Source organism: Aristolochia californica, unplaced genomic scaffold (assembly GCF_029961685.1).
Source record: "Aristolochia californica isolate CCGP_79_NKW_82.1479 unplaced genomic scaffold, dmAriCali1.0.hap1 SCAF_10, whole genome shotgun sequence".
NCBI lineage: Eukaryota > Viridiplantae > Streptophyta > Magnoliopsida > Piperales > Aristolochiaceae > Aristolochia > Aristolochia californica.
Window position 1 is genome coordinate 28,978,313 of NW_027181771.1, and position 16,586 is coordinate 28,994,898.

General features: G+C 38.4%; 1 protein-coding gene across 1 annotated transcript; it reads right to left on the reverse strand.

The window, feature by feature from the left end:
- Nucleotides 1-190: 190 nt before the first annotated feature.
- On the reverse strand, nucleotides 191-12,967 carry LOC137943050 (small ribosomal subunit protein eS7-like). The gene is made up of 5 exons (XM_068788746.1): nucleotides 12,893-12,967; nucleotides 12,742-12,815; nucleotides 9,873-9,880; nucleotides 497-612; nucleotides 191-319 (listed from the first exon to the last, which is right to left on the reverse strand). Exons 1-5 carry the CDS (start codon nucleotides 12,965-12,967, stop codon nucleotides 191-193), a joined length of 402 nt encoding a protein of 133 aa, XP_068644847.1.
- Nucleotides 12,968-16,586: the final 3,619 nt, after the last annotated feature.

The following is a 16,586-nucleotide window of genomic DNA, read 5'->3' on the forward strand; positions in this document are numbered from 1 at the left end:
TAATGGCATGATCTAAATAACTAAATAGACCTAAATAAACTTGCCTTTGCGACATTTTACGTCATTTTTGCCCATATAAATTCTCCTACTACACTTGCTTGAGAGCTCAATTTTGTCCTATTAATGTACTCTTTTATAGAAGGTTTTACAACCCATTGTTGAAAACCTTAAAGTTTCCTTATAGGAATGATCAAACAGATAATTTTTCTTCCAAAATGGCATCATGAACTGCAGTTAGAGTACGGCTGCGAGGGCGCACAACTGCTGAACCCTTCTTTGGCGGCATAAGAATCCTTCGTGTAGCAATCAGTATTACATCCTAGCACAACATATAAGCATTAAACAAAGGAAAATCATAACACCAGATCAGACCACAGATATAACACTGAAAGAAACCAGTAAAGTGCGACCAATTTCTAAACAGATGAACTGTGCATTGTACCCCAACATCATCGAAAATGATGTTCACGAGACTCCTACAGAAAGTGGAGCTCACCTTGCCACTAAACTTCTTCACTAGTTCTCGCACGAGCCTCACATGAATCTTTCGGAAAGCTTTCCTCAGTCTATAGGGAACATTAAGAACAACAGCTTTGCGGTTTCCGGTAACATCTGTTGAGATTTCTTCCTATATATAGAAAGATATTCTTTCCTTATTCGTAAAAATCTTGTAATCCCTGTAATCTCTCTCAATTCTTTCGTGTATAGATTATTACAATCTGTAAATCGGCTATTTAAGTCAAACGATGTGAATAACAATACAACGAAAATTGAAATCTTATTTTTGAGTTAGTATCAGAGTGGGAGAATCATTATCCTTCTCCTTCCAGTCGCCGAAGAACAGAGCAGAAGCTCTCTGTTTTCTGCTCTGTAACAGCATTGTTCAGTGCTCCCGTATTAATATCGGTTGTCACCGTGAGAAGCACCATCGTCACCCTACTCCGGCGGAACTTCTGAAAGACGCCGACGACTCCAGTCGAGCCACCGCTCTGCCTTCCAACAACCCGCTTCAACGGTCTCAATGGATAACTTCCAGTCGTCGAAGAATAGAGCAGGTCTGCTCTGTAGTTGCCATGAACAACACTGTTCAGTGCTACCGTATTTATTTCAATCGTCACCATGAGAAGCACCGTCGTCACCCTACTCCGGCGGAACTTCCGAAAGACGCCGACGACCGCATCCGAGCCAACGCTCAGCCTTCCAGCGACCTGCATCAACGGTCCCGACGGAGAAGAAGTTTTCTTTCCTCTCGGTCATTGCCGTAAACAAAAGACCTGTCGCCCAAACTCCTGCAGGACTCATGAAAGTCACTGACGAACTACAACCGAACCACCAGCCCGACGAAGGAGGAGCTGCATCAGCGTCTCGACGAAGAAGACAAAAGAGGCACGAGAAAAAACTTTCCGCTTAGCTTAGGCCAAACTAGGTCAAATTTTTTTATTATTCTACCGACCAGAACTCGGACCAGACCACAATCAAAGGCCAAACTAGGTCAACCCGGCGACAAAAGCGAACCGGACCAATTCTCGGACCAGACCAAAAATAGAGACCCAAACTGGGTCAACGCAGCTGCAGGAAGTGGGTTGGACCAATATTTTTGGGTGATTTTATTCTGATCACCGCCAATCACCTTGCATCATGTCGAAGGAATCAACACCGATTATTCATGTTTAATCCAAAAACTCTGGTTTTACAGCCAGCGTTATTCTTACCGAAGTAAACTATGATGTATGGTCCCAAATCATGGATATGCAAATTACAGGATGTGAGAAGTTTGAATATATTATGGGAAAAACACATCTCCCACAAGAAACTGATGCTTCCTATATGAAGTGGTATGCTGAAAATCAAAAAGTTAGGGGTGGTTGCTAACCTCTATGTCACCAGATATTATGAAGCGCTATATTTGGCTGCGCACCGCACTCGAAATCTGGAATGCTCTGGCCAAAACTTTCTACGATGGGTCAGATGAATCACAACTTTTTTCATTGAATTAGAGAGTTTTCTCCACCAAACAAACTGGTCGCCCTCTGTCAACATATTATGGTGATCTTATGGAAATTTTCCAAGAACTTGATCATCGTGATAGGATTATAATAAAAGATCCTGATGATGTTATCACCTATAGAAAATCTGTTGAAAGATTGCGTGTACACATTTTCTTAAACGGATTGGATGCAGAATTCGAACAAATTTGAGGCAAAATTCTCAGAAAGGACCTGATATTGGATCTTGAAGAAGCCTAGGCTTACATACGTCGTGACTCTATTCCCAGAACAACTTTAAATAGTGAAGTTGATCATGTTGAGTCACCTGCAATGGTGGCACATCGAACTTAGCCTAAAACAGCTCGACCAACTGGTCCTACTAGTTATCAAAATCAGGCATCAAGATCTCAGAATCGCAACTATGAGATTGGAACAACAAAACCAGAGCGTATTTGTAGTCACTGTGATGAGACTGGGCATACAAAATCATGATGCTATTCGTAGAATGGTGGGATCCTACCAAAACGCCTCGCAAACGGAACTCTAAACCAAATAATCATGCTTCCGTTGTAGTAGTAGAACCCTCCACCTCTCACACTATTGGAAGATGGGCCCATGCTCACACGACCAAGGAAGACCCACATATCCAAGTGTGTTGGAAGATGGGCTCAAGCCCATAAGATATGGGACCCACCATGATCACATGAGGTGGCATAAGAAGTCTTACACAATAAGAAATCTAACAAAGCCACAATTATTATGGAAACAGGTCTCCTAGAGGAGTTTCAGTTTAAAGATGTTTTGGTCATGTTAGTCTTCTATTTATATTGGGTTATTTAATTATGGTAGAACTTATTTTTAACTGTTAGAGTTTGGGTGTAATTGGGACAAGGGTAATTTAATTGTAATTGAACTCTACTACTTTTCTCTATTATAAATAGTGGTTCATTTACTCTAATTATATTAAGTCAATGAAGTATTTATCTTTTCCATAAATTTAGCTTGGTATCAGATAAGGTTTTGTGAGTTGACTCGGTCAACCCACAAAGGTAATGTGATTTTTTCTGATCTATTATCTCTAACAGTTTAGGTTCGTATTTTATTTCTCTCTTTTTAGTCCCTATACCCGTTTTTTTCTTTGCGTTATCACCTCTATACAAGGGTTTTCATATTGAATATTATGTATTTACGGAAAGTTATTCGAATCTACTTCCTAAGGAAAAATGAATTTTTGTAATCAGATTTATCTACAAAGAGAAATCAATATTTGAAACAGCAAAGGTTAGATTGCAAAAGAGGTTCGTGCAGCAGTAGAAAACTTCAACTTCCGAGCTATTTTATGCTATCAAGAATGAAGCTTTATATGAAAATTATATATTTGTTGATTTTTCAGGACTCCATGATTTAGGTTATGGAGAAAAATGAGAGAGACACCATTGGGAGAAAACAGGAGGTTATGGACTTGATCCAAACCCTCCCCCATAATGTATATTTATAGATATCAAAATTACCAATATTACAAGTATACCCTTCACCCTAATAAGAGTGAAGAAGAGACAGGAAACGTAAACTAATTACATCAGTGCCACCCTAATTACATCATATATTACAACACCCCCTCAAGCTGGGAGGTAATAGCAATGATTCCAGCTTGGACCAAATAACATAAATGTAATAATAATCTCCTCCATCATGTTGTCCCAACGATAAGTATGAAACTGGACACAAACTCTCAAAAGGTAAAATGGGTGAGAAAACATAAGTCGAAACCAAACTCGAAGGATTTCGAACGCATTTAGTGACAATAATCACTAAAGTGGGTAAAACCTATCATTCACAAGACGACGATAAAAACCCATCGGTACCAATAAAAAGTCTCAATAGATTTTAAACACCCATATGAATAAAAGGGACAACCAAAGCAATGTTTTAAAAAGGATTGGCCAATAAGGGTAAGTGAGAGTAAAATAAAGGATGGTAGGAGAAAGACTGCCAAAGGGTAATGGGTAATGGGTAATGGGTAAAGAGGAATATACAATGCTAGGGCCACCATGTGATTTATTTTTCTAAGAAATTCAAAATTTGCATAAAACGAACCATTGCCAACGATAGTCAGCAAATAATGAATCCAAGGCAAGCAACCGAGGAGTTGTTCTTCAGAAATAATGTCTCAATCAAAGAGACACAATAGCAGCAATGGAAATGGGCTAATGCCCAGAAACATGCACCATATGTGCAGTTGTATAATAGCGGATAACCGATAAATAATAGAGGTCCTTAAAAATAATAAGGACATGAAATAGTCCGCAGTAAGTCCATCAGTAAATAAGGAAGTTACACCAAATCTAGGTAATAATCCAAGATAATAATCCAGGCGGAGAAAAAGAATCAAGGAGTCGCACTAAGTCAAATAGTAGACTTATATAGCCGAGTCATGGAAAATATGTATGAACTTGCGAATTGACACATATACCGAGGCATTTTTTCCTGAGTCAGTTTGACCCGGGCCCGAGTTGACTCGATTGATCCAACTCGCTGGGTTAACCCGAGTGGAGCAGAATGAGTCAGCGCCCGCCCGCTGGGTTAACCCGGCTAAATAGATGACTCTTTGGTCTCGGGCAGAAGAAGCTTGGCACGACACACTGGTTTCCGAACATTGCGGAAAGCCAGAGAAAATCACGGTAGGATTCCATACACAATGGGCGATTCCGAGGAGGCCGTTCGGACTGTCAGGTTAGCGCGTACGAACCGAACAGTGCCGGAGCTCAAATCCTCTTGGGGCAACAGGGTCGTCTTCCCCTCGCGGCAGCACAACAGAATGTAAATAATCCAGCATATTAATCGGCGTGAGAGGATTTTCCGAAAAATATTTTCAAAGATATTCGAGGACTTTCTAATCGCAACAGTGCGTCCTTCTCGGCTCCGAAGAGATCGGGAGATCTCATGCGACAATCATGACAGGAGATCTCAGAGAAGCAGCGGACGAACAATAGTGTCAATAACTGGATAAACAACAACAAATATTCTTCTCCACGGTGCCGAAAAGAGCGGCCGACTGAACTTCAAAACAACAGCGAAAGAGACTTTCCAATCAATGATAAACTCCTGATAAACAAAGACGGACTCGCTGAAGGGCAGCAATGCCGGGGAAGACGAGCACTGCTGGAAGGGAAGACTCGTCTCTGTTGCAACTCTTCTTTGTTCTATGGTAGTACAAACAGTGGCCACTTGCGTTCTCCGACAGCGTGGCAAAAAAATCGACAAGATGCCAATCTCTGTTTCCTATCCGACGGAGCAGGGAAGACGGCTTCCGGATTAACAGAGCAAGAATAAAGAAAGTACCATAAGTGATGGCAGGAGGCAGTCGACGAGAACCAGAATGGAAACCGGACAATGCAGCAGATGCTTTAATTTATGACTTTCCACAATAATATCCAGAATAACAACGAAGGAAACTTTCTGATTGATGATAACCTCCCGTAAGCGGAAGAACAGCGATGCCAAATGATCAGAACAAAAATATTTTATTGAAATGATGGCAGATGTTACCAGAAATACGCATTAGCAGAAACGTAGTTCCATTAACAATGTAAAAAAAAAAACAGTAATATGAGCAAAGAAGGAAATATTTTCTTTTTCTAGAACACCATAGATACGAGTCTTGAAAATCAAAGCTGATTTAGGTCATTGAGAAAAATGAGAGAGACACCATTGGGAGAAAACAGGAGGTTATTGACTTGATCTAAACCCTCCCCCATAATGTATATTTATAGATATCAAAATTACCAATATTACAAGTATACCCTTCACCCTAATAAGAGTGAAGAAGAGACAGGAAATGTGAACTTATTACATCAGTGTCACCCTAATTACAACATATATTCCAACAATATCAAAAGAAAGATCTCTAGGAACACTGTCATTACCTCCCAGCTTGAGGGGGAGAAGTACAAAAAGTACAAGAAAGAGCAAAGAAAATTGAATATCAAGAATCCTGACTCGCAGTAATAATTGTGATACTCGCATCGGATTACTTCATGGGTCCTTTTACAAGGATTTTATTATTTTGGTTTGTGTTATATGGGCCCAGACCCATTTCAGCTACAGTTATTGTGTCTCTTTAGATGAGACATTATTATTGAAGAAGTGATGACCTCAACATCCTATCTTCCTCTTTACCCATTACTTATTGGTTGTCTGACAACCTTACTCCTACCATCCTTTATTTGACTCTCATATACTTCTTTGGGCCAACCTCTTGCGTGTTGCTTCGGTTGGGAGTTTAAGTCCATCATGATTGGGTGTCTTATGTCCATTGAGACTTTATATATATATATATATATATATATACTCGTGGGTCTTTTATCGTCGTCTTGTGAATGATAGGCAATACCCACTTATCACGTCTTTTATTGTCGTCTTGTGAATGACAAACATTTATCACGTATCACGTCTTTTATCACCATTTTGTGAATGACAGACATTTATCACCCATTTCTGCCTATGAGAGTTGGTGCCCGGGTTGGGACACTGTGATGGAGGAGCTTATTATTACATATATGTTACCCCCCTTAATTGGCATTTATTACTCCTACCACTTAAGAGTCGTTGTCCTGTGGAGGGACACAGTGATGGAGGAGTTTTTACTACATTTTGAGCAATAAGTATAGACCCACTGCCTGCAAAAGATAGGAGTGCCACTACCCGAGAATGATAGGAGTGTGCCCTATATCCAGCATGGGTTATGACTGCAGTATGGAGCAATGTCATACGACTTGGAGTGATTTTACTGTCACTTATCTTATGCCAGCTGGGCCTCATGGAAGAGAGCACCAGCATGAGGGGGAGTGTTAAACGATATGGATGACTGCCATTTTATAAGAGAAGATCCTATACATCATTAGCAGCAAACTGGGATTTCATGATGTTCTCTCACCCCTAACATGAGGGGGAGTGTTGGAAGATGGGCCCAAGCCCACACGACCAAGGAAGGCCCACATATCCAAGTGTGTTGGAAGATAGGCCCAAACCCATAAAACCAAGGAAGACCCGCATTTCCAAAAGTGTTGGAAGATGGGCCCAAACCCATAAGATATGACACCCACCATGACCAAGGAAGGCCCACATATCCAAGTGTGTTGGAAGATAGGCCCAAACCCATAAAACCAAGGAAGACCTGCATTTCCAAAAGTGTTGGAAGATGGGCCCAAACCCATAAGATATGACACCCACCATGATCACATGAGGTGGCATAAGAAGTCTAACAGAGCCACAATTATTATGCAAGCAGGTCTCATAGAGGAGTTTCAGTTTAAAGGTGTTTTAGTCATGTTAGTCTTCTATTTATATTGGGTTATTTAATTATGCTAGGACTTATCTTTAATTGTTAGAGTTTGGGTGTAATTGGGACAAAGGTAGTTTAATTGTAATTGGACTCTACTACTTTCCTCTATTATTAATAGTGGTTCATGTACTCTAATTATATTAAGTCAATGAAGTATTTATCTTTTCCATAATTTCAGCATGGTATCAGAGCAACTTCTGTGAGTTGACTCGATCAACCCACAGAGGTAATATGATTTGTTCTGATAAATTATCTCTAATAGTTTAGGTTCGTATTTTTTTCTCTTTTTAGTCCATATTCCCGTTGTTTTCTTTGTGCTATCACCTCTATACTGGGCTTTTCATATTGAATATTATATATTTACGGAAATATATTCGAGTCTACTTCTTAAGGAAAAATGAACTTTTGCAATCAGAGTTAAATACAAAGAAAAATCAATATTTGAAGCAGAAAATGTCAGATTGCAAAAGAGGTTCGTACAGCAGCAGAAAACTTCAACTTCTGAGCTATTTTAGGCTATCAAGAACGAGACTTTATATGGAGAATTATATATCAAAAGAAAGATCTCTAGGAACACTGTCATTACCTCTCAGCTTGAGGGGGAGAAGTAGAAGAAGTAAAAGAAAGAGCAAAGAAAATTGAATATAAAGAAAATTCTGACTCGCAGTAATAATTGGGATACTCGCATCGGATTATTTCATGGGTCCTTTTACAAGGATTTTATTATTTTGGTTCATGTTATATGGGCCTAGACCCATTTCAGCTACAGTTATTGTGTTTCTTTGGATGAGACATTATTATTGAAGAACTGGTGGCCTCAACATTCTATCTTCTTCTTTACCTGTTACCTATTGGTTATCTTACAACCATACTCCTACCATCCTTTATTTGACTCTCACATACTTCTTTGGGCCAACCTCTTGCGTGTTGCTTCGGTTGGGAGTTTAAGTCCATCATGATTGGGTGTCTTAAGTCCATTGAGACTTTATATATATATACATGTGGGTCTTTTATCGCCGTCTTGTGAATGATAGGCATTTATCACCTATTTCTACCTGTGAGAGTTGGTGCCCGGGTTGGGACACCATGATGGAGGAGTTTATTACTACATATATGTTACCCCCCTTAATTGGCATTTATTACTCATTCCACTTGAGAGTCATTGTCTTGTGGAGGGACACGGTGATGGAGGAGTTTTACTACACTTCTGAGCACTACGTATAAACCCACTACCTACGAAAGATAGGAGTGCCACTACCTAAGAATGATAGGAGTGTGCCCTACATCTAGCATGGGTTATGACTGGAGTATGGAGCAATGTCATACAACTTGGAGTGATTTTACTCTCACTTATCTTTTGCCAGCTGGGACTCTTGGAAGAGAGCACCATCTTGAGGGGGAGTGTTGGAGCATATGGAGGACTGCCATTTTATACGAGAAGATCCTATATATCATTTGTAGCAAGCTGGGAGTTCATGATATTTTTTTACCCCCGACTTGAGGGGGAGTGTTGGAAGATGGGCCCAAACTCATAAGACCAAGGAAGGCCCACATATCCAAGAGTGTTGGAAGATGGGTCCAAGCCCATAAGATATGGCACCCACCATGTTCACGTGACGTGGCATAAGAAGTCTTACACAATAAGAAGTTTAACAGAGCACGATTATTATGGAAGCAGGTCTCATAGAGGAGTTTCAGTTTAAAGGTGTTTTAGTCATGTTAATCTTCTATTTATATTGGGTTATTTAATTATGCTAGGACTTATCTTTAAGTGTTAGAGATTGGGTGTAATTGGGACAAGGGTAGTTTAATTATAATTGGACTCAAATACTTTCCTCTATTATAAATAGAGGTTAATGTACTCTAATTATACTAAGTTAATGAAGTATTTCTCTTTTCAATAAATTCAACACGACTGAGGATGCATCAGTTTTAATTGCTACATTTGGTAAGGTTCTTAATACTTCCACTCCTTGTAGAAATAGTGAATGGATAATTGATTCTAGTGTTACCGATCATATGACCTTTGACAATCATCATGTTAAAATTATGAAACCATCTGAATATTATATCGTATCTACAACAAATGGTACTCCCTCTCACTCTGCATTGTATTGTGATTATTTGGCCTAACCTTTGTGTTTTTAAGGATATTCGAACCCGGAAGACAATTGGTTATGGTACTAGAAGGGGGAAGCTCTATTACCTTGATATGAAGCCAGAGAGTTCTCATAAGTTAGCTCAAGCAATCTCCGTGAATAGATTTGCAGATTCTGAAATTTGGTTATGCATAAACGGTTGAGTCACTTATCCTTTGGTTATTTAAAGAAATTGTTTCCAAAAATCTTTGTTAGATTATCTGTTTTAGATTTTAAGTGTGATGTATGTGAATTGGCCAAAAGCCATCGTGTTCTATTTCAAATAAGCATAAATAGGAGTCCAAAACCCTTTATGATTATCTACGTTGATGTATGGGGTCTATCAAATATAACCTCTCTTAGTGATAAACGGTGGTTTATTTCCTTTATTGATGATCACACCCGTATGACTTGGATTTGCTTAATGAAATCAAAAAGTGAAGTTAGTTCACTATTCAAACAATTTCACAGAACGATAGCCACTCAGTACCTTTCTACAATACAAACTCTCTACAACGACAATGGTGATCATGGTATTACTCATCAAACTACTTGTTCGTACACCCCTTAGAAAAATGGGGTTGCGGATCGAAAGAACTGTCACCTTCTTGAGGTTGTTCGTGCTTCCTTGTTTGAATTTCATATGTCGGCTAGTTACTGGGGTGAATCCATCACAACTACAAATTTTCTTATCTACTGAATACCCTTGAGTGCGTTGCAATTTCAAACTCCCTGGAGTGTTCTTCATGAAACCATAAGTTCACATACTATGCCGAATCTGCCACCTAGAGTTTTTGGGTGTGTAGCCTTTATTCATCTCCTTAAGCCATTGAGAAATAAATTGGAACCCCGAACTCTCAAGTGTTTCTTTGTTAGTTATGCTCAACATAAAAAAGGTTATCGTTGTTATCATCCTCCCTCTCACAAATTGTATGTCACTCTTGATGTGGTATTTCACGAAGATAACATATATTATTCTACTCCCGAGTCTTCAACTCAGGTGGACAACATGATTGAATTCCAGACCCTTAATCATCATTTGGACACCTTGGATACTACAAGTGGTAAGTATTTAGATTACAGCAGTGAACATCAAAATGATACAAATGAGCATAATTCACAGAATGGAGACAGTAAAGACCAGATGGAAGTGATTCAACCAGAGTCTCAGTCGACATCTTTCCCTCTTCATAAAGTACCAGTGGATCAATTATTTTCTAAGTCCGAGTCCATGCCTAAGCCTCATGTAAGTTCCGAAACTCAACTAAGAGTGCTACCTTATCGAACCACAAGAGGAAAACCTAGAGTTAATTATAAACCTCTTCTCACCTCTAAATCTTAGTATCCCATGCATAATTTTGTGTCTTAACATAGATTGTCAAAGGCAAATGAAGTATTTATGAATCAATTATATGCTATATCTATTCCTAATAGTGTGTAGGAAGCCTTGAAAGATCCAAAGTGGAAAGAAGCTATGAATGAAGAAATGAGGTCCCTCCAAAAGAATTCGACATGGGAAGTGGTTGACCTACCTGTAGAAAATACACCAGTCGGATGCAAGTGGGTATTTACCATTAAATATAAAGCCGATGTCACCATTGAAAGGTTCAAAGCAAGGTTTGTCACCAAAGGATATACTCAAACCTACGGGATTGATTACACTGAGACATTCCCACCAGTGGTCAAAATCAATACTGTTCGAACTCTAATATCTTTAGCCGTGAATCTTGACTGGCCCTTATGTTAAAAATGCATTTGTGCACGAAGATCTCCAAGAAGCAGTATATATGGAATTACCACCCGAATGTATTATGCAAACCAAAGAATGCAAACAAGTATGCAAACTAAGGAAGTCCCTATAAGGTTTGAAGCAGTCCCCGAGGGCGTGGTTTGGAAGGTTCACCGATTTTATAAAATCTATCAGATACAAGGAAAGCAACTCGAATCATAATTTCTTCCTAAAATCTAACAAGAAAACAATATCAACTCTTATTGTGTATGTTAATGATACGATAGTAACTGGGAATGATCCAGAAGAAAAGAAAACATTGCAAAGTCATCTTTCCAGAGAGTTTGAAATGAAAGATCTTGGTTACTTTAAATATTTTCTTGGTATTGAAGTGCCAAGATCGAAGGAAGGAATTTTTCTATCTCAACGAAAATATGCTTTGGACTTGTTGAAGGAAATTGGTATGACAACATGTAGTCTAGCCAATACTCCCATGGTAGAAAATCTAAAACAGGGAACACGTTCAGATCAAGTCCCTAGTAACAAGGAACTTTATCAAAGACTAGTCGAGAGGTTAATATATCTAGCACATACCAGACCAGATTTAGCTTATGTACTAAGTGTGGTTAGTCAATTTATGCACTCTCTAAGTGAAGAACATATGAATGTCGTCAACCGTATCTTGCAATACTTGAAACCATCTCCAGGGAAAGGAATTTTATTTTAAAAAGGAGACGACTTGAAAATTGAAGGTTATACCAATGCCTATTGGGAATAGAGGATCGACGATCTACATCTGGATACTTTACATTTGTAGGTGAAAATTTGGTCACTTGGAGAAGTAAGAAAAAAGAGGTGGTGGCTAGATCGCCAGCTAAAGCTGAATACAGGGGAATGGCCAAGGCAATATGTGAATTATTATGGATCTAGAATCTGATACAAGAACTGCACATTGAGCAAACAAGTCTTATGAAATTATATTGTTATAGTAAGGCAATATGTGGTATTGCCCACAACCCAGTTCAACATGATAGAACTAAACACGTTGAAGTTGATATACACTTTATCAAGGAAAAGCTAGAAGCAAGAATCATTGAAGTACCACATGTTCGATCTCAAGATCAACTTGCCGATGTATTGACCAAGGCAGTGTCTTACCGAGCTTTTAACAATTGTCTTGACCAGTTAGGCATGAGTGATATCTATGCACCAACTTGAGGGGGAGTGTTGAAATTTCTTCCCGTATACAGAAATATATTCTTTCCATATTCTGAAAAATCCTATAATCCCTGTAATTGTGTAATCACTATAATCTCTCTCAATCCTTCCGTGTATAGATTATTATAATCTGTAAATCGGCTATTTACGCAAGACGATGTGAATATCAACACAACGAAAATTAAAATCTTATTTTTGAGTACATCAACTTGGCTGCATAATAAAAAAAATAACAAGCAAAGCAAGGTCAGAACAAAACTTTGAATTCTATGAGAAAAATGAAAATGGAAAAAAATGGCAGTCAAATGAATTCATTATCCTCACACAATAGAATTAATATAAAGATCTTTCAGGTCACTCTTCAGCTCGTGATTGGTATTCTCCAAATTAAAGGATGACTGCAAAGAAAGATATATTAAGAATAAAAGAACCCAAACCCACAACCATGTAATATGATCTAGCATTGGTATTGAACCTGAGCAACTGAATCTTCAAACTCAGGAGGCTCAACACCTTTGTCCTTCAAGATTTTCCTCCTCGCTGTATACATATTGGTTGTTCTTTGAATCTGAAAATTTTCTAGAGGCAACAATGCAACTAGCACCTACAGTACTGTCCGGTAATGAATGTTTTACTGTATATTGGATGACCAAAAAAATAGATTAACATGGCTAGAACCATGGCGCTCCATCTTATATGCAGTACCCTAGTCCTCACAAGCGCACACAATGTAGCTCCGAGTACAAAGATAGTTATTAAAGACATCACGTGCTTTCCCATTAACCGTTTTCCAATACTTAATCAACTACTTGAAGTTGATCTGTAGAGGTAGAGAGACAAATCATTCGATCCATAACTATTGATCATTATTAACTTAATGAAACGCCTTTAATGCACCATATAAGCGAAAATTGGCACACCCCATTCATTTAGATATGACATCTAAACCTTATTTCAAACACTGCAAAAACACGTCCTAAGGCTGAAATTTCCTTCTATGTCATGTTTCCTGCCTGAGATTCAAAACTGGAAAGTTTCCAAGTTTCTGAACTAGAAACTTCCAAGTTTAGATAGAGAATAACTTGGAAATCTTCCAAGCCTAGCCTAGGAATCTTCCCTCATTGGCTAAGTTTCCAATTTCTGAATCATTCAAAAATTGTAATGATGGCCAAGGAATGATGGGAATAGTTTTGAGTTCCAAAACGTATCATGGTTTGACAACCCAGAGGAAGAACATAACCAAAACCATATATGAAATCAACTTTAGATTACTTACCACCCAATCTGAAATAACTGCCACGAAAATTGTACTAACGCTTTCACTTCGTTGATCAATTGAAGCAAAGGAGACGAGATCCGATCTTGGCCTGCCTATCTCTGGTGGCTATGTAACCGAGCAAAGAGATTAGGTCATGGAGTCCTGAAAATCACAACTCTAATACCATGTTGATTTTCAGGATTCCATAGGTAAGCAAACGAGAGAAGGAAGGAGGAAGAAGAAAGCAAAGAGAATATGATACACGTCCAAGAGAGAGGAGAGAAGAGTACGTGAAGGAAAGAGGAGGAAATAAATTAGGGTTTTGGACTTAGTCCAAACCCTTCCCCATAAGTTATATCTATAGGTATCAAAAGTATCAATATTATAAGTATACCCTTCACCCTAATAAGAGTGAATAAGAGACAAAAAATGTAAATTAATTACATTAGTGACACCCTAATTACATCGTATCTTCCAAAGAGCCATATATGTGTTTTTGTCCCTTATTGTATCATTATTGTTCATTTTGGAATGGATCAGTTTCTTATCTTTTCATGAAATGATTAAGAATGTTAATATTCTTACCAATTAAATTAGGTATGGAAGAAGACAAGATTGTATGGCCATCTACCAAAATGTTTAAAAAAGTGAAGTTTTTGGTTATGGTTCATTTGATAAGCTCCAAATTAGATCATGAAACGGGAATTGTGTTAAGCGAAGCAAACATCTTCTCTAGTCTTGTTTCAGTTGTTGTCTCTTGTACTGCCATTCCTCCTAACCACTGAAAACATCTCCTTTTACGGAGCAAAGAGAAGAAGGGTTGCTTCCAGTGGAGAAAATTCTGAGACAACTGCAATAGTTATGTAATTGGAGGTATACATTTATTTTATTCTCATATGATATTTAAGTTGTAATGAACCTGCTTTGTATTTTTTGATCACTAAAGGATTGTCATGCATATTACAATGTCGTATAACCATTTTGTTAATATCAGCCAAGATCCTTCTTTAAGAAGATACTATATCCAGATAAGATTTCTCAACAGAGGTCATTTATCTCCATGTTGATATCCATCTGGACTGTATTGCTTGGACCTGCATGTGTCATCCTATTGTAGAAGCTAATTTCTTGCCCAAATGAAAAAGGCCACTAACTCTAGTAGGTGAACACAATTTTTTTATTTTTTTATTGGTTGAGGGGATCCTTGTATTATGAACAACAAATTGTGTTGATGTTTGCTTCATTTGTTAGGCATCTTTATAACTAAGGTCTTTTGTGACGCCATGTCAAGGATCAAATGAAAGGCGAAAAGATCTATACCATTGCAACTATTGCAACAAAATTTGTATTCTCTATTTGTTATTAATGGCCTGCACATATATGCTCAGTTTTTAGCCTTGATAGAAGAATAGAAATGACAAGAGATTCTTAAATGCTAAGGTAAATCCTCAATACCTTGCAATTCTCATATGTGTGATATTGAATTCCTTCGGCCGTCTTCAAAAGTGATCATTAAGTTCTTCCTTGTCATGCAGAAGCATGGTTATATAGTAGAATTTGAGTGGGTTGATGATCACAGGGCTGATAAAATTGTGGTAAATTTGAATTGTAGGTTGAACAAGGGTGGTGTTATTAGTCCTCATTTTTATGTTGGTGTCAAGGAGATTGAATCATGGACAGCAAGGCTGCTCCCATCTAGATAGTTTGGTTACGTTGTCTTGACAACATATGTAGGGATTTTGGATCATGATGAGGCGAGAAGAAGAATGTTGGTGCTAAAGTGATAGGTTTCTTTTACTAAAATTGTTGTTGAAGAGTATGTTTGAAGAGTTTTGAATCTCACTGGGAAAAGGCTGTTCTGATTTTTATATCCACTTGAGTTTTTTCCCTCACCTAAGTTTGATTTTCAGCTTGTTCACATTTCATGAAGTTGTTGTAAGCCATTCAAACTATTTGATTATAAGTTGGTTGTCAACCATTCAAAAAAATAAAAAGTAAAAAGAATTCCTTCGTCACACAGGTACACATTAATTAGATGATGAGGCTACGGTCTCTCTCTCTCTCAGAAAACATCTCTTTCCTTTATCTACTTTTCCTCTGATCTTTACCAACTGGTAAGCCTGTGGATCTTTTATGGCTAGGCAAATTGATAGCCTGAGGAAGCTGTTAGTCTTTGAAATTGAGTGGATTTTACCTGATATGCATCATGTTTACTGTTTAGTCTTTTTGACACAAATGACTTCTAAGGCTAGTTTAGTTGGAAAAAATAAATTTATCTATATTGCTGATTTATGCTTTTTACAGGTTGGTTAGAATTTGAACCAATGACCACATCTAAATGAACTAGCTCAATGCTGCAAGGTAAATTAGGTGAAGGATAATAACAAGTATTGCAACTTTGAAAGCATCACTGCTAGGGGTGGCTTCAAACCAATCCGGCTCGCGAGCGGCTTGAGTTCGGCTAGGTGTCGGCTCGGTTCGATTCGTTATATCTCGAGCTCGAGCTGAGCTCGAGATCATAAATGGGCTTGTTTAGATTAACGAACCGAGCTCGAGCAGAGCCAGGTTTGGCTCCGACTCATTAATTTAATGAGCGGCGATTCGGGAATCGGGGGGATTTGGAAATTTTTTTGGGAAAGAAAGTCCCGTCTCTTCCATTTCGTCTTGCTGCCTACGAAACTCATACTTCTCTGCCATTTCCATGTCGTTTCAGCATGATTTTCTCATGGAAATCGTTGTCCATCGGCGGGTATTCATGGGAAATGGGAGATTTTGGTCTTCAAATCCTTCGTTCTCCCTCTCCCTCTTTGATTGCCCAATCTCTATCAAAATTTTCAATTTTTTTGTCTATGATTTCTTCCTCTTCTATCTTCTTCCTCTTCGATTTCTTCATCCAAAGTTCTTCCTCGCC

Excerpts from the sequence above, each read along its gene's own strand:
- LOC137943050 (XM_068788746.1), bottom strand. The coding sequence starts at position 12,967 with ATGTATACAGCGAGGAGGAAAATCTTGAAGGACAAAGGTGTTGAGCCT. Across the intron at positions 12,816-12,892 it reads TTGAAGATTCAGTTGCTCAG|TCATCCTTTAATTTGGAGAA; the intron begins GTTCAATACCAA and ends CTTTCTTTGCAG. Across the intron at positions 320-496 it reads TGAAGAAGTTTAGTGGCAAG|GATGTAATACTGATTGCTAC; the intron begins GTGAGCTCCACT and ends ATGTTGTGCTAG.